This window comes from Gopherus evgoodei, chromosome 4, assembly GCF_007399415.2.
Source record: "Gopherus evgoodei ecotype Sinaloan lineage chromosome 4, rGopEvg1_v1.p, whole genome shotgun sequence".
In the NCBI taxonomy this organism is placed as follows: domain Eukaryota; kingdom Metazoa; phylum Chordata; order Testudines; family Testudinidae; genus Gopherus; species Gopherus evgoodei.
In genome coordinates, this window is record NC_044325.1 from 69,160,234 (window position 1) to 69,179,219 (window position 18,986).

General features: G+C 39.2%; 1 protein-coding gene and 1 long non-coding RNA gene across 9 annotated transcripts in view; one reads left to right on the forward strand and one right to left on the reverse strand.

Annotated features, from left to right (window-relative positions):
- Positions 1 to 18,986, reverse strand: part of SIPA1L1 (signal induced proliferation associated 1 like 1) — a 406,115-nt gene that overhangs the window by 93,355 nt on the left and 293,774 nt on the right. For all 8 annotated transcript variants that reach the window (XM_030559663.1, XM_030559661.1, XM_030559662.1 and 5 more), the window contains 2 exons: positions 9,911 to 10,099; positions 6,467 to 6,641 (listed from right to left, as the gene is read on the reverse strand). In XM_030559663.1, coding sequence (XP_030415523.1) covers positions 6,467 to 6,641; positions 9,911 to 10,099 — 364 coding nt within the window. The remainder of the gene's footprint in view (positions 1 to 6,466; positions 6,642 to 9,910; positions 10,100 to 18,986) is intronic.
- LOC115650165 lies at positions 1,664 to 18,694 on the forward strand. Its single transcript, XR_004000027.1, has 3 exons — positions 1,664 to 1,752; positions 10,465 to 10,471; positions 18,683 to 18,694. It is a non-coding gene; the product is annotated as an uncharacterized LOC115650165 (long non-coding RNA).

The following is an 18,986-nucleotide window of genomic DNA, read 5'->3' on the forward strand; positions in this document are numbered from 1 at the left end:
GTAACAGTGGATCCGGGAAATTGGCTGGGGCATCGCTCTTGAGTGCATCATCAAGATGAGCGCTTTGCCAGGCCAGGCTGCGCAGGTGAGCAGGAGGCAGACGGGCTGCGATGACTGAATGCAGTGTCTCTGTCCCTGCTTCTAGAAGACCCCAGGCAAAACTGTCAAGACCTAGACAGCGGGGGTGGCCAAAAATGCTTACGTATGCAGGCTGAGCAAGCAAAGGCTGGCTTTGGTATCCTTCAGCCATGCAGTCTCACATCGGTCTGGTCAGAGAAAAGACCGTTCCCATCAAATGGGAGGTCTTGAATGGAGGTCTGCATCTCTTGTGAAAGTCCAGAGATTTGAAGCCAGGAGTTGTATCTCCTAACCATTATGGACACTACCACCCTGGCTGATGAGTCTGATGCATTCTATGCCATTTAGAGTGCGCATTGGGCCGTCTTGGTGCCCTCCTGCACCTGAGTATCAAACTCCTGAGCCAGTTGTTGAGGAAGAGATGCCTTGAACTTACAGAGGGAGCCTGTAAGTTAAAGTTATATTATTTATTTATTTATTTAAAATAATGGAGGTATACCTATCTCCTAGAACTGGAAGGGACCCCAAAGTTTCATTGAGTACAGCCCCTGCCTTCACTAGCAGGACCAAGTACTGATTTTGCCCCAGATCCCTAAGTTGCCCCCTCAAGGCTTGAACTCACAACCCTGGATTTAGCAAGCCAATGCTCAAACCACTGAGCTATCCCTCCCGCCAAGAGGGCTTGATGGTTCACCACCCGAAACTGTAAACTGCAGTGGAATAAACTTTCCTTCCGAATAAGTCCAGTCATTTGGCCTCTTTGTTTTTTGGGGTCGAAATGGAGTGCCCCTGCTTTTCTTTTTCATTGGCTGCCGAGACCACCAGCGAGCCACAGAGAGGGTTGGTATAGAGATACTCAAAACTTTTGGCCGGGACAAAGTACTTCTTTTCGGCGTGTTTGAGGTGAGAGGGATGAAGGAGGGTGTTTGCCAGATGACCATGGTAGTTTTGAGGACCCCATCATGCACTGGTGGTGCGACATGGGTTAGGTAGAGGCTGACAGGACATTAAATAAAATGTCTGCCTGTTTGGCGATCTCCTCCACCTCGAGGCCCAAGTTCTTGGCTCACTGCCAGGCAAGGCCTGGTAGTCCTTAAAATCATTGGATGGGTTGGCCATGGAGGGTCCTGCGATCACCTCGTCCGGACACAAAGATGACAACGGTCCCACTGGAAGGGGGCCCTACTCATCCTCTTCTGCTGGCATTCCAAAGCAGCGGTCATAGCATGACTGGAACACCCCATGCGTTCCAACAAGGCAACTGCATGGGCTACTGCCCCAGTGCTATCCATGCCAGCTTGGTAGCCTCATTCTTCTTGCTGGGCTCCAGGCGATGGGTTGAAGTGACCCTCAGTTCTGAAGGAACCTCCTTCTGGAGACCACAGAGGGACTGTAGATGTGCGAGTCTGCCTTGAGACCACCAATAATACTTTTGTGGGTTAGAATCCACTTAATCAGATATATGAAGTCATGAGTTTTTTCATGAAGTTGATGGATTTCCACTTCATACGGCTAAATTCAGTGCCTTACATGGTGACAGGTTTCAGTGGTATTCCCCGCTGGTGTTATCTAGACTGGTGATCTACTAGGTTACTCCAATCCTTGACTTACCCTGCTCTGCTGTGAGAACCTACGCTCCTGGGCTGTTCACGCACAGTCTCTGACATGTAAGCTGTTGCTTGGATTGTGCAACCTAATGACACTAGCCAATATCTCTGGTCCAAGACACAACCTTAGGAGCCTCCATCTTGCAGTGCCCAGTTATGCCCTCTGGACGCTGCAAGCTTATACGAGTTTGTCAATTTAACAAATAAATTGATATGTACCAGGCTTGTTATCCCAAGGGGAGCCTCTGACACGCTTCAAACCAAATGCACTGCTTCAGGTAGAATGAACAAATGTATTAACTATAAAGATAGATTTTAAGTGATTATAGGTCAAAGCATGAGTCAGGGCTGGCAGCGGCTGATATACCAGCACATGAGTGCGCAACTCAAGGGGACACCACAGCCAGCCCTATTGATACCACTAAGGCAAAAATCTCTGATGGCCACATATGTGGGCACACGCACAACTACAATGGAATTGACATAAGCAAGCACTCAAAGAACCTCTCTTGGTAGCTGCTTATTTCACAACACAAGGATACACATCAGGTATGTCCCTTGTAGATTTCTGTTCCAGTCCTCCAAAGATAGGTTCTCAGTAGATGACTTGTGGAGTTTCTGATACTGATTTGATACTTCTAGCTGGATTGAATGCTTCATGGTTCTCTCTCTCCTCTTTGTCACAAATCATCAGCCCACTTCTTTGTTTTCCACTCTCTCCAATCCCTTATCACCTTGATCCTTCCCCCTGTGGCATCTGAGGCAATATTTTCTGAATCTGGTTATACAAGAGGTCCTTGTTTTCTCAGATGCTACTCAGTCGTGAAACTTAGACTTCCAGACCATGTATCATCTCTTCCAGTGGCCAGCAGCTTGCATTTCATGCACCAGGGACTTCTTAATCTTCCATCAGAAAGTAGAAGTTAGCATATCCAACACAGACCACAGCAGTTGTTCCCACATCATCCACATCCACTCACTCCAAAACTCCACTGTTTGCTGCTCCAGTTCGCCTGGGAACTTCTTCCTACACCTCTCAGATGACTTAGCTGATCTAACAGTCTTAGCTAACAACTTCTTAGCCAAGAGAGCCCAAGAACTTGGAGCTGAACAGGAGCACTGAGTCCAAGGCCTACCAGTGCCTTTCTTTTCCAGTTCTGAGGAAACCCGCATCAATAACTCTAAGAGAAATAGTTTGCAGCAAGCCTTTCCTATCTTTTGCGGTTGTCACAAACAGATAGTTAAGGGTTAATGTCTCTTTTACCTGTAAAGGGTTAACAAGCTCAGTGAACCTGGCTGACACCTGACCAAACGACCAATCGGGGGACAAGATACTTTCAAATCTTGGTGGAGGGAAGTCCTTGTTTTGTGCTGTTTGTGTTGTTCTTTCTTTGCTCTTGGGTCTAAGAGGGACCAGACATGCAACCAGCTTTCTCCAATCTTTCTGAAACAGTCTCTCATGTTCAAAATAGTAAGTACTAGCTAGAAGGCGGATTAGTCTTTTGTTTGTTTTCTTTATTTGCAAATGTGTATTTTGCTGGAAGGATATTTTATCTCTGTTTGCTGTAACTTGTAACTTAGGCTAGGGGGCAGGGAGTTCCTCTAGTCTATGTATAGCTGAAGACCCTGTAAACATTTTCCATCTTGATTTTACAGAGATAATTCTTACTTTTTCTTTCTTTAATTAAAAGCTTTCTTTTTTAAGAATCTGATTGATTTTCTTCCTTGTTTAAGACCCAAGGGGATTGGGTCTGAACTCACCAGGGAGTGGTGGGGGGAATGATGGGGGGGGGGAGAAAAGGTTAATTCCTCTCTGTTTTCAGATTCAAGGAGTTTGGATCACAGTGATCTCTTAGGGAAAGTCTGGGAGGGGGAAAGGAGGGGGAATGGTTTATTTCTCTTTGTTTTAAGACCCAAGGGGTTTGGGTCTTGGGTCCCCCAGGAAAGGGTTTGGGGGACAGGAAGCATATCAAAATACTATATTTTTGGCTGGTGGCAACACTATCAGATCTAAGCTAGGAATTAAGCTTAGAAGGGTACATGCAGGTCCCCACTTTCTGGACGCTGAAGTTCAAAGTGGGAATAATACATTGACAGTGGTCTTCTAGAAAAACAACAGCAAAGCAACACACACACACACCCCCCTCTCAAGTGGTTCAGTAGAATAGTTTCATAGCAGAGGGGCAAGTCTTGAGACCAGTTCTGCCATAAAGACTATGCCCTGGAATCATGAATTGCTAAAACTAAATAGAAGGTCTCTCATTCTCTCTCTGTATAGACATAGATATCTACAGATATATAGAGATATAGATAAAGGTAGAGTGTGGACCAGCCAGCATTAGCAAATACGAATACTAAGTACATTAAACTAACACTTGAAGAACACAGTAATTGTTTACAAAAATAGACTTTGGCTTGCACAGCGTGCAAGAGATATGGGTACTGTCAGGGATTCTGTCTCACAGCCACAGGAAATAAGAGGGACTGAGGGACAACTAGACCTACTCTGTCCTTTATGCACTCAGGTGAGGGGGAGCACGAGGCCACCTAGGGCATAGGCATGGCCTCAACAGACACTGCTGACCAAAAGAAACCAATCTTGAGCTAATGGGGCACAAGCACACCAGAAATGAAATACATAGGGATAATCACTCAAAAAAGAAAGGAAAAATGCTTTAGATACTGGAATTTGATACAACTCTAAACCAGAAGATGGGAAGAGATATAATCTTAATAATATTAGGATACTAACAGCCAGAGAGACCATTCTTAAAAACAGAGCTTATGCAGTAGTAAGTCCATTTTTCTATATTGTTACATATGCAGTTTAAACATAGTGCTTGTTCTGCACAGAATCTACATTTACCAATTTTACATGCAAATAAAATACTGTATATAAAGAATATGATTTTTAGCATCTTTTAGGACTTTATACATACATAATTTCATATTACATGAATATATCACAATCAAATCTTAAACCTATTTTGAATTAAGGGATTTCAAAGCTCTCTCCAGGTGCAATACAGTACAGTGATAAAAAAAAACCAAAAAACCAAAAAAAACATACCAGGCCTAGAAACAGAAAATCATATACAAACACTTAAGTCCTAGAGAAAGTTTCAGTGTAAAATTAGATTTAGATACTAAAAGCAAAGACTATCAGTGCTGAATATGATTGCAGGATACTTCAATGAGGTCCAAAGCAAAAGAATCCAGGAATTAAAAATTGAAAAATGGTAAATATCTTAAAGTGTAGCTTGTGCAATATTTTCCTGTGTCAGATACAGTGACATACCCATTCAAGGGTACAGACAACATATGTCTCTAGTAGGTTGTTTTCTTCAACGGTTTACAAACCACTCAATTCATTTTGCAGGTTTATCGCTTGTAAATATCTACTCTCTGTATTCAAGCAGAATCTGAAGAGCCTGTAGTTCTTAAATCTTTTAAATGCAATATCTCTTTGGAATTTGAGGAAAGTGAACTTTTCTCTTCTGAATAATAGAAATATTAGCACAGTTCAAAGTGGAAAAAACACCACCACCACTAGGGAAAGATCAGTTCCTCACCCACCCACTTAGAGAATCCAAATGCTGACTCCTCTCCTCCCTAGCTTTTTAACAGTTCTCCCATATGATCTCCCTCTCAGATAACAGTAGGAAAACTTGGTTATATGACACTGATTTGAGAGAGGTGAATACTGAAAATTCTAAGGAAGTTTTATACATTCAATTTTGACATTCTTTACTGGTTACAGCAAATAGACTTTTAGAGTAATTTCATATTTTTAATGATCTCTTGATCTCACTGCCTGTAGTTATAATACTGGTGATAGCAGAACCATGGCAACAGGACATTTTTTGCTGAGCTGAAGTTTATAAATGCTTTTCTATTTTCATGGCTCAAATCCTTATTTAAATTTCCTGTACTGCAAGGAGCAAGATAATGACAGACTTCAATACAAATGGGATAATCCCAATGTCCGAAGATGTGTGAGAGCTTTTAAAAAGATTTTAAAACTGAAGAAACACATACAGACACTGTATGGACTGCCTGATAAAAACAGATCTCACTAACTGTATTATGCCCCCATCATGCAAGGCAGAATATTTCTTGTACAAATATTGCCACATAAGTCAAGATCACCATTTCAATATATTTTATGGTAAAAACTGATGGCATAGTTGTCATAAATAGTTTAATTTACATAGGCCAACTCAGCAGAAGTCACTAAGGATAAGAGAATAAATTCTGTAGTAAGGCACAGAACAAAAACACCCAGGGGAGGTAGATACATAGGTTAGACACAGCATAAAAGTAACAGATCAATTTACTAAGGTTAAGATCATGAACTTGGATCTGCAAAACCATTTTAGCATATTCTTTGTCCTGGCAGTGAGAGATCATTAAGATTATCATTAAAAATTAACACAAGTTAATAAGGCATGCTCGATGCAATTAATGTAATGTAGTTCATTGCATTGTTATATTAATATTGATTCCACACGCTCCTCATTTTTTACCTTGAATTTTTGGAACATGTTTGCACCGGAGTTTTGGTTCAATGTAAAAGTGAAATGTTTGTTATCAAAGCGATAAAAGGCCATGTTGACAGGGTACAATTTACATGTTTGCTTTGTTTTCATTCATCCTTTGATACTGAACAGCTTTTTCTTTATAGCCAAGAATGTGATTTCTGAAGAAATCTGTTCAACAACTGACAATCCTCTCATAAGATATACGTTTTAGTTTAAAAAATAATAAGAGGGCTGCCTTACTCTTAGTGTCCAGCTGAGCACGGTACTTTTCAAACCCCTTAAGTCGAACTCGTTCTCCCAAGAGCTGAAGAAACTCTTCAAAGGCTGGCCCTGCTGACTCATTGTTGTACATTTCCTCTTCAGTGCTCTGCCCACTTTTGCAATACATGATCCCCACCTTCAGCTGATAGCTTAACTACAAACAGAAATAAAGATTCAAGATGCATATCTCTATCAGGTTATGCAGCATTTATTGTGCCCTCTTCAGTCATTTAGTTAGTCCCCTAGTTCACAGACTCAAAAAATACTTAATGATCTGTATAACTTCCTTGCAGATAGTACCGTTGTTTTCTACCATCTTTGCCTCAAGGATGATGAGCATTGTGACTCCTAGATTATAAGGCCAGAAGAAACAACTGTGATCATCTAGTTTTACCTCCTGTATAACACAGGCCATAGAACTTCCCCAAAATAATTCCTAAATCATATCTTTTAGAAAAACATCCAACCTCAATTTAAAAAATTGCCAGTGGAGAATCTACCCCACCCTTGGTACATTGCTCCAATGGTTAATTTCCCTCACTATTAATAAAAATGAAGGGCTGCCAAAGCCCAGGATTGAATCAGGGACTTTTAGATGACTACGCACATTTCACCTGAAGATCTCAAATTGCTTTCCACAGGGGAGTAAACATTATCCTCCTCCTTTTGTAGATGAAGAAACTGAGACACAGGAAGGCCAAGTGACTTATTAAAGGCCACATAAAGTCTAGGCAGAGGCAGGATAGGAACCAGACTACTGATTCCCAGCCTTGTGCACTATCAATAAGATCACACTGCTTTCCTATGTAGGATAGAAGCTCATAGTATTTGCTTATCACTGGTGTAAACGTCAAAATGAGTAGCGTGTTTCCTTGAGCTTAGGTTAGATATCAGGAAAAGATAACTGTATGAATAGTTAAGCACTGGAATAATTTGCCAAGGGAGATTGTGGCATACCCATCATCGTAGGTTTTTAAGAACAACATCTGTCAAAGATGGTTTAAGGAATACTTGGGTCCTGCCTCCGTGTGCAGGGATGGAATAGATAACCTCGTGAGGTCCCTTTTCAGGCCTACATTTCTATGATTATTTCCCAACATAAGTAGTTTTATATTCAACAGAAATACCACTTGGCTTTATCTGTGTAAAAGTATTCATATTGAAATACTCAGAACTCCATGTTAACTACAGTATTCAGAAGGTGTTCCCAGGGAAGCAGACAAATAATCTCTACCATATGTGGATAATATTGTGATTAGAAGTGGAATTATTTTGTCTACATTCCCCATGGCATGAAAGGGCAATATTTTTAATCTTCTCAACTACAAACTCTCAAATATATATCTGAATCAAGTCTTACAAATATAGCAGTAAGTTTTTCAGGGGCACAAGAAGCCAACATATTTCACTGTCTCTATTAACATCAAAAGACCTACTCCAATTCCTAACCTCTTCTACATCCTTGATTACTAGTGTTCTTGATTTCAAAAAGGATTTTTACAAGGAAAAAGAAATCTTAAATTCAATCTGCAGTGCACAACATAAAATGACCAATTCTATGAGATTCATTTAAACCACCTTGTGGAAGAAGGATGTGTGCCACTTGTTTCACATCAGTAAAAACAATCCTTGGTGTTAAGATTTTGGGCTTGTCTCTTCTCTACTTAAAACAGTTATTTTGCAATGCATTTTACATTTTTTTTTCTATGCATGAGATAAATAAATTATAATTTGGTTTATTTTACTAATACCTTACATAAAATAATATTCTATATTCTTAACAGTTTTATTACACCAAATTCCTTTTTACGTGTTAGTTGCACTGCCAAAAACTGAGGTAGGTTTGTTTGTTTTTTAAAGCTGCCCATAAAGTTGTCCATGTAGGACAAAGGACATCACGCACAGCAACCACATCTGGACTATTAAAGTTCTAAATTAATCAAAAAGCTAGTCTTTAGGTTGGCAGTCTACAAAGAGGAAGATTTTCAAAGGCAAAGTCCTCAGCTCCTGTTGGCAATCAATGGAAGTGAGGGGCCTGACTGTGCTTTGTACCTTCAAAAAAGCCAGCCAAAACCACTACAGAAAAGTTACTTAACAGTAATTGTGGCTCTCTGAATGGTTTCACCTCTATATGTTCACACTTGTGTGATGAACTCCCTGGCATTGCTGAGCTTCAGGAACCCACTGGAAAGCCAATTCCCATGAGGACTAGACTAGTAGTTCCTTGCAAGGCCAAACTTCAGCACCAAAGGGAGGAAGCCATGCAGTCCACAACTGCCTCAGCTCTTTCTGCTAAACCCAGAATCCTTAAGAGTGTAGAACTCCAAGGAAGAGGGACAGATGGGCTCCTACGCTGAATATGCAGTGGCAACAATATTTTAAAAAACAAAACAGGTGGTTTGTCAGTGACTGTAGTTCTTTAAGAGTGTTTCTTCTGCATAGTCAAACTTGTAGGATAAATGCACGTCAGATATGCAAACATATCTTCTGGTTAGTGAAATTCAGTGATGAAAGCCACCCTTAGAAAAGATTTTCTGATGGCCAGTCTAAAACAGACCAACCAATGCTCAACAAACCATCATCTGATGTAAATTTCCTCATCAAACAGGCAAGTTTTTCAAGAAAATAGTAGTGAGCCAATATCTGATCTCCACCAACATTTTAAGACTTCTATTAATCAGCACTGGAGAAAGCATAGAGAGTCAGTTTTGAAAATGTCCTTTTCAAATTTTCATTCTATTTACTTGTTTAAGAAAAAAAATCCTTGCAGAAGTAACATACACTGCAGTGAGTACAAACTAGCGCATGCACACGGCAGTGAAGAATTCAGTAACTTGGGAGATTTTTCTCTTTTCAGTACAATAGCACCAAAGGAGCAGTTTTGTTGTTTTTTTTTAAAAAGGGGGGGGGGCTGGAATCCTTAAAATAAGAGTGATTAAATGGAACACCCGCCACTAAAGTCAATTTTTAAGATTTAATCTTCTTTGATAATGTACCTTCCACTTTGGGCAGAGAATTGTGTGAGAGAAAAAGTGAATGTACATGCACAATTTTCTTTTCACTGAGCTATTCAAAGTATTAATTATGATCTATTGTGATGAAACAAATCCCCAACAGACAAGAAAATTAATTTGAATTAAGATTTTACGTGAATAGTGTCTAAAAAAGTTAGCAGGCAAGATCAGAAACACTTAATTCAATGTGGTGATTTTAATTTTAACAATTCCAAAAATACTGGAAGACTTGATGAAAAAGACAGTCATTTCAACTTTCAGAATTGTGCAAATCCCCTATTTGAACTAAAATACTGAATTGAAATGCTGCTATGTAAGATGAACAGATAATTTTGCAGTTCAATGCAGCTCACCCAATTTAATTTTACAACACCAAAGAGTCTCTCTTATTCTTTAAATTGGGACTTACCCCTTGTTCATCCAGTTTCATAAGCTGCTCTGTGACTTTAGGAGTGTTGAAAGCCAATCTGAGGCAATGGATATTCAGCTCAGGAACCACATGTTCAAGCACTTCTTTTAGGGGAAGTCCTCTGGCTGTGCAATGCTTTGCAGTTGAAGGGATAGCATCTTCCAGCACAGAGCCTCTTAAAGTCAGAAGCTAGAACATAGAAATAATAAATTATTTTGACATATCTAGGGAGGAAGTATCAATTAGTGGTAAGAGCAGAGAAATGACTCAGGACTCCTGGGCCTATTCCTGCCCTTGACACTGACTTGTCCTAGATGTCACAGCAAGTCATCCTTTCAGAATCTCAGTGTATCTATGAGTAAGAGAACAATTCTACCTCTCCAACTCTCAATAGTATTTGAGACTTAAGTAACTCATGTTGTATAAATAGATGCAGATGTGCAGAATGTTATTAATTATGATATCGAATACTAGACATGATACTACAAGTGCTTTATAATAGTCTCCAGAAGCTCACATTTTGTATGAAATTAATACTTAGGGGAGATACATAGGTAGCAGGTCAAATTTAAAATTGACCCCAGCACCACGAGAAGAAAGCAGACTAGTAAGTCTTTAGTAATTAGCAGTGAGAATGGAGATAAACCTGAAAGATGAAATATTCAATGAGACATCCCCAGTGAGAGCTGCAAGAAGTTTAAAAAACATGAGCATATCATCTGCTTATGAGTTTCAGAAAATTCTAACTATACGGCTGGCTAAAAGAGAATGATATTCATCAGATGTCCCATGTAAATGTTTGAGGGCAAACTGACCTGCATATACAGTATATATACAGTATATAGAGAGAGTATATAAATAAGCTCTAACTACATGAAGGTCTTGCATTCAAAAACAGAAGAAAATTCTCTTTTAATCACAAAAATGACTGAAATTTCCAAACAAAATACCAGTTTATAAATAAAACTCAGATTATATTAAAGCAGACAGTAATTTAGAACAGACATAAGTTTTTGTTATGAATGAAGTAAAGCACCAAAATATAAGCATCTTCTCCCTCCTTTCCCTTAACAGCTTCACTTCAGAAGGAATCTGAGCCCACGTCCAGACTACCCCGCCGTATCGGCGGGTTAAAATCGATTGCTCGGGGATCGATATATCGCGTCTAGTCTAGACGCGATATATCGATCTCCGAGCACGCTTGCATCGATTCCGGAACTCCATCAACCCGAACGGAGTTCCGGAATCGACACAGAGAGCCGCAGACATCGATCCCGCGCCGTCTGGAAAGGTGAGTAATTCGATCTTAGATATTCAACTTCAGCTACGTTATTCACGTAGCTGAAGTTGCGTATCTAAGATCGATTTTCCTCCCCTAGTCTGGACGAGGCCTGAGGAGGACATGTCTACACAGGAACATTAAGGCAACTCAATTAAAGTTAGGAAGCTAATATGCGTAATTTAAAGGAGAGGAGTAGGATTAAGTTACAGGTATTTTAGGCCACTTTATTCCTGAAGAAAAGCAAAGGGATGGGAATAGAGCAGAGGAAGAGGGAAGAGAAGTTAACACAATTTAATTTATGCACATTGACTTTATATCTTTACTTGGTTAGCCTTACCTTTCTTGAGTGCTTAATGTAGACAAGCCCTGAGTTTAAGCAACAAAGGCAGAGGGAATTTTCTGAGAATTAATGGCCAACCAGTAAGAGTTATGCACCTCAGATATTAACCCCAGGCAATCATTAAATACCCCGAAGTGCTATGTCCCAAAATAGTTGCTGTTATAAGCTAAATCTCTTGTATGGAAAAATAATTCAGAAATACTGCCGTTAGGGTTTAATTTTTTTCATTTGTCCTCCATATTGTGTGTTGGGTGCCACTATGCATGTAGTATGCTATAAATTTGGATTTCCTTGGACCCTGCCACAGAATTAATGCTCTTTATATTGGCCAATCAAGTTGCAATAATTTAGTCAGATTTACATGTAGGTTATAAAGCAATTTATATTGTTAAATGTATTTTATTTGATTGATTTATTGGAAGAGAGTTATTTCTATGTGTGAAGAAATATATTTCTCTTTTAAACTGAGAACTCTAGTGTGCCATTATTTTACAATAGTTAATTATAATAGGAGTCCATTTGTACTTTTATGTGTTTAAGAATAGTATTTCTCAATTAAATGACCTACAGTATGTGAAGTGGTTTGGTTGACCTAGTCCAATTTATTTTTAATGGTGTTCAAGTCACAAAATCACCAACAGACAGCACTAATTGATACCATTCATGGAAGATTCTATGATAGATTGAAATAAGAGAATAAATTCCTCTCTCACTCCTAGAGATGATCCCTCCAGTTAGGATTAAGATATATTGGCTAGGCAAAATGGGGCAGTGCATCCTGCACACCCATTCTGTAAATAAATACAGAACTTCAGTCTCCAGAGCTGTTAGCCCAGCACTTTTTACCAGGATTACAGTAATTAAAAAAAAAAAAAACACCAACCAAATCCACAACAGTTCTAAGAGGATGTTTTTTGTGTGTGCACTGCTTATATTTAGGAACATGTAATGGGATTTATATGTTCACCATAACATGAAACGCAGACTGTGATACTGTATTGTATCTGATATAATATAAAAATGCAGAAAATAGGGATTTAGTGATTATACTTTATTAGAAAAAGATAGTAACTTAAAAAGAAACTATAAATGCAAAATTGTTTCTGTTTACTTTTTTCTGTGTGCGCTATTTGGATCTTTCTTGTGCTATTGCACATGAAAACAGCACAACACAAATAATGGATTTCAAGAAGGCAGACCTTAGCAAACTCTGAGAATGTATAGGTAGGATCCCAGGGGCGCCAAGTCTAAAACAAAAAAGTTCCAGAGAGTTGGCAGTTTTTTAGAGAGATATTATTAATGGAAATTGAGGAAACTATCCCAATGCATAGGAAAGATAGGAAGCATGGTAAGAGATCACCTTAGCTTAACCGAAAGATCCTCGGTGACCTAAAACTCAAAAAATAAAAACTAGGTCAAATTACAAAGGATGATTATAAACAAACACCACAAGCATGTTGGGGCAATATAAGAAAGCCTAAGGCACAAAATGAGATTAAACTAGCTACAGACAAAGGATAACAAGAAAACATTTTACAAATACATTAGAAGCAAGGGGAAGACCAAGGACAGAGTAGGCCCATTAACTCAAGGAGGAGGAAAAGACAACAACAGAAAATGCAGCAAGGACTAAAGTGTTAAATTCCATTTTTGTTTCCATTTTCACCAAAAAGGTTAGCAGCGACCGGATGAACATCGAGAACATCTAAGTAAACTGGGTAGAATCTGAGGCTACAATAGGGAAAAAACAAGCTAAAATTACTTAGGCAAGTCAGCAGGGTCTAACAGACATAGCTGAAGAGACATAGTATCTATCTATAAAAAGGAGAATACAGACAACCATGGAAATTTTAGATCAGCCAGCTTAACTGTACCTGGAAAGATAATGGAGCAAATAATCAGTCAGTCAGTTTGTAAGTACCTAGAAGAAATAAGGTGATAAAATAATAGAATCATAGACTTTAAGGTCGGAAGGGATCATTATGATCATCTAGTCTGACCTCCTGCACAACGCAGGCCACAGACTCTCACCCACTCGCTCTTGTAACAACCCCCTAACCTATATCTGAGCCACTGAAGTCCTCAAATCATGGTTTAAAGACTTCAAGGTGCAGAGAATCCTCCAGCACGTGACCTGTGCCCCATGCTGCAGAGGAAGGCAAAAAACCTCCAGGGCCTCTGCCAATCTGCCCTGGAGGAAAATTCCTGCCCAATCCCAAATACGGCGATCAGCTAAACCCTAAGCATGTGGGCAAGACTCATCAGCCAGACACCTAGGAAAGAATTCTCTGTAGTAATTCAAATCCCATCCCATCACACACCATTGGGCATATATACCGCTAATAGTCAAAGAGCAATTAATTGCCAAAATTAGGCTATCCCATTATACCATCCTTTCCATAAACTTATCAAGCTTAGTCTTCAAGCCAGATATGTCTTTTGCCTTCACTACTCCCCTTGGCCGACTGTTCCAGAACTCCTCTGATGGTTAGAAACCGTCATCTAATTTAAAGTCTAAACTTTCTGATGGCCAGTTTATATCCATTTGTTCTTGTGTCCACAGGGGTACTGAGCTTAAATAAATCCTCTCCCTCCCTGGTATTTATCCCTCTGATGCATTTATAGAGGGCAATTATATCTCCCCTCAGCATTCTTTTGGTAAGGCTAAACAAGCCAAGCTCTTTGAGTCTTTCATAAGACAGGTTTTCCATTTCTCGGATCATCCTAGTAGCTCTTCTCTGTACTTGTTCCAGTTTGAACTCATCCTTCTTAAACATGGGAGACCAGAACTGCACACAGTATTCCAGATGAGGTCTCACCAGTGCCTTGTATAACAGTACTAATACCTCCTTATCTCTACTGGAAATACCTCGCCTGATGCATCCCAAGACCGCATTAGCTTTTTTCATGGCCACATCACAAGTAATATTTAACATGAATTTGTTAAGAACAAATCATGTTTTACCAACCTAATATCCTGTTTTACACAGGGTAACAAGCCTTGTAGATAGGTGGGAAGCAGCAGATGTGATATACCTTGACTTAGTAAGACCTTTGATACTCAGACTCTAGGACTGGAAGGGACCTCGAGAGGTCATCGAGTCCAGTCCCCTACCCTCATGGCAGGACCAAATACTGTCTAGACCATCCCTGATAGACATTTATCTAACCTACTCTTAAATATCTCCAGCGATGGAGATTCCACAATCTCCCTAGGCAATTTATTCCAGTGTTTAACTACCCTGACAGTTAGGAACTTTTTCCTAATGTCCAACCTAAATCTCCCTTGCTGCAATTTAAGCCCATTGCTTCTTGTTCTATCATTAGAGGCAAAGTTGAACAAGTTTTCTCCTTCCTCCTGATGACACTCTTTTAGATACCTGAAAACTGCTATCATGTCCCCTCTCATGTCCCCTTCTTTTTTTCCAAACTAAATAAACCCAATTCTTTCAGCCTTCCTTCATAGGTCATGTTCTCAAGACCTTTAATCATTCTTGTTGCTCTTCTCTGGACCCTCTCCAATTTCTCCACATCTTTCTTGAAATGCGGTGCCCAGAACTGGACACAATACTCCAGTTGAGGCCTAACCAGCGCAGAGTAGAGCAGAAGAATGACTTCTCATATCTTGTTTACAACACACCTGTTAATGCATCCCAGAATCACGTTTGCTTTTTTTGCAACAGTATCACACTGTTGACTCATATTTAGCTTGTGGTCCACTATGACCCCTAGATCTCTTTCTGCCATACTCCTTCCTAGACAGTCTCTTCCCATTCTGTATGTGTGAAACTGATTGTTCCTTCCTAAGCGGAGCACTTTACATTTGTCTTTATTGAACTTCATCCAGTTTATCCCAGACCATTTCTCCAATTTGTCCAGATCATTTTGAATTTTGACCCTGTCCTCCAAAGCAGTTGCAATCCCTCCCAGTTTGGTATCGTCTGCAAACTTAATAAGCGTACTTTCTATGCCAACATCTAAGTCGTTGATGAAGATATTGAACAGAGCCGGTCCCAAAACAGACCCCTGCAGAACCCCACGTTATACCTTTCCAGCAGGATTGGGAGCCATTAATAACTACTCTCTGAGTACGGTTATCCAGCCAGTTATTCACCCACCTTATAGTAGCCCCATCTAAACTGTATTTGCCTAGTTTATCTAAAGGATATCATGCGAGACCGTATCAAATGCCTTACTAAAATCTAGGTATACCACATCCACCGCTTCTCCCTTATCCACAAGACTCGTTATCCTATCAAAGAAAGCTATCAGATTGGTTTGACATGATTTGTTCTTTACAAATCCATGCTGGCTATTCCCTATCACCTTACCACCTTCCAAGTGTTTGCAGATGATTTCTTTAATTACTTGCTCCATTATCTTCCCTGGCACAGAAGTTAAACTAACTGGTCTGTAGTTTCCTGGGTTGTTTTTATTTCCCTTTTTATAGATGGGCACTATATTTGCCCTTTTCCAGTCTTCTGGAATCTCTCCCGTCTCCCATGACTTTTCAAAGATAATAGCTAGAGGCTCAGATACCTCCTCTAATAACTCCTTGAGTATTCTAGGATGCATTTCATCAGGCCCTGGTGACTTGCAGGCAACTAACTTTCCTAAGTTATTTTTAACTTGCTCTTTTTTTATTTTATCTTCTAAACCTACCCCCTTCCCATAAGCATTCGCTATGTTAGACATTCCTTCAGACTTCTCAGTGAAGACTGAAAACAAAGAAGTCATTAAGCATCTCTGCCATTTCCAAGTCTCCCGTTACTGTTTCTCCCTCCTCACTGAGCAGTGGGCCTACCCTGTCCTTGGTCTTCCTCTTCCTTCTAATATATTGATAAAAAGTCTTCTTGTTTCCCTTTATTCCCATAGCTAGTTTGAGCTCATTTTGTGCCTTTGCCTTTCTAATCTTGCCCCTGCATTCCTGTGTTGTTTGCCTATATTCATCCTTTGTAATCTGACCTAGTTTCCATTTCTTATATGACTCCTTTTTTTATTTTGTAGGTCATGCAAGATCCCGTGGTTAAGCCAAGGTGGTCTATTGCCACATTTTCTATCTTTCCTAACCATTGGAATAGCTTGCTTTTGGGCCCTTAATAGTGTCCCTTTGAAAAACTGCCAACTCTCCTCAGTTGTTTTTCCCCTCAGTCTTGATTCCCATGGGACCTTACCTATCAGCTCTCTGAGCTTACCAAAATTCGCCTTCCTGAAATCCACTGTCTCTATTTTGCTGTACTCCCTTCTACCCTTCCTTAGAACTGCAAACTCTATGATTTCATGATCACTTTCACCCAAGCTTCCTTCTACTTTCAAATTCTCAACAAGTTCCTCCCTATTTGTTAAAATCAATTCTAGAACAGCTTCCCCCCTACTAGCTTTTTCAACCTTCTGAAATAAAAATTTGCCTGCAATGCAGTCCAGGAACTTATTGGATAGTCTGTGCCCCGCAGTGTTATTTTCCCAACATATATCTGGATAGTTGAAGTCCCCCATCACCACCAAATCTTGGGCTACTGTTTCACCTGACATTGTCATAAGCAAACTGGGGAAATATAGCCTAGCCAAACCTACTATAAGTTTAGTGCACAACTAGTGAGAAAACTGTACTAAGAGAGCAGTTATCAATGGTTCACAGCCAAGCTGTAAGGGCATATGAAGTGAGGTTCCGTAGGAATCGGTCCTGGGTCTGATTCTATTTAATATCTTCAAAAATTATTTTAATAATGGCATACAGAGTACACTTATAAAATTTGTGCATGATAACATGCTGGGAGGGGTTGGAAGCACTTTGGAGGACAGAATTAGAATTCAAAATGATCTTGAAAAACTGTAAAAATGGTATGAAATAAATATGATGAAATTCAATAAGGACAAATGCAAAGTACTCCACTTAGGAAGGAATAATTTATAGTAATCGAAATGACAGAAGGATCTGAGGCTTATAGTAGATCACAAACTAAATATGAGTCATCAGTATAAAACTGTTGTAAAAAACTCATTCTAGGATGTATTTGCAGTAGTTTTGTAAGCAAGACACAAGTAGTAATTCTTTCGTTCTGCACTGATAAGGCCCCAACTAGAATACTGTGTCCAGTTCTGGGCACTGCACTTTGGGAACAATGTGGACAAACTGGAGGAAAGCAACAAAAATGATTAAATGTCTAGAAAGTATGATCTATGAGGAAAGATTGAAAAAACTGGGTTTGTTTATTCTGGACAAGAGAAGACTGAGCGGGGACATGATAACAGTATACAAGTACGTAAAAGGTTGTTCTCATCCACGGAAGACAGGACAAGTAGTAATGGGCTTAAACTAGGGCTGTTGATTAATTGCAGTTAACCCATGCGATTAAGTCAAAAAATTAATCATGATTAATTGCACTGTTAAACAATAGAAAACCAATTGAAATTTATTAAATATTTTGGATGTATTTCTACATTTTCAAATATATCAACTGGATTATCTTCTGCAAATGTAAACAGATTGGTCTGTCTGAGCGATTGGCTGAACAAGAAGTAAGACTGATTGTACTTGTAGGCTCTAAAGTTGTACCTTTTTTTTGAATACTGGGTTTTTTTTGGTACATACTCCTACATTTATAAGTTAAACTTGCATGATAAAGAGATTGCGCTACAATACTTGTATTGGTTAAATTGAAATATTTGTTTTTTACAGTGAAAAATATTTGTAATAAAAATAAATATAAAATGAGCACTGTACACTTTGTATTGTGTCATACTCGAAATTAATATATTTGAAAACATAGAAAACATCCAAAAGTATTTAAATAAATAGTATTCTATTATTGTTTAACAGAATGATTCATTGTGATTAATTTTTTTAACCACTTGACAGCCCTAGTTTAAACGGCAATAAGTGAGATTTAGGTAGGTCATTAGAAAAAAACTTCCTAACTGTAAGGGAAAATTAAGCACAGGAATAAATTACTTACGGAATTTGTGGAATCTCTGTCATTAGAGGTTTATAAAAACAAAGTAGACAAACACCTGTCAAGGATGGTCTAGATAATACTTAGTCCTGCCTCAGTGCAGAGAACTGGACTAGATGACCTATCAAGGTCCTTTCCAGTTCTGCATTTTGATGATTCTATGATTCACTGAAGCTGAGTTGGGATGCTAAGTTGAGAATACTTGCAAGCTTACCCATTTCGATTCTCAAAAAACTACTTGTAGACTTGAAGGAAGAACATGAAACAGCTATTATGTAGTAACTTATGGTTACTACAAAGCTGGACTAAATTTAAACCAGCAATAGAGTGAGAAAGACTACTATTCTGTTGCAAGATATGAGATGTCTTGCACAAACTAATAAAATAGGCCATTAAGGTTTTAAAAAAACCCTAAGTGTAAGCCTCTATTCTATTAAATATAAGAGAAAAAAACCCACAATTTTTGTGAGTGGTACTCTAAGTTTAGCCTGAGGTGGTCTG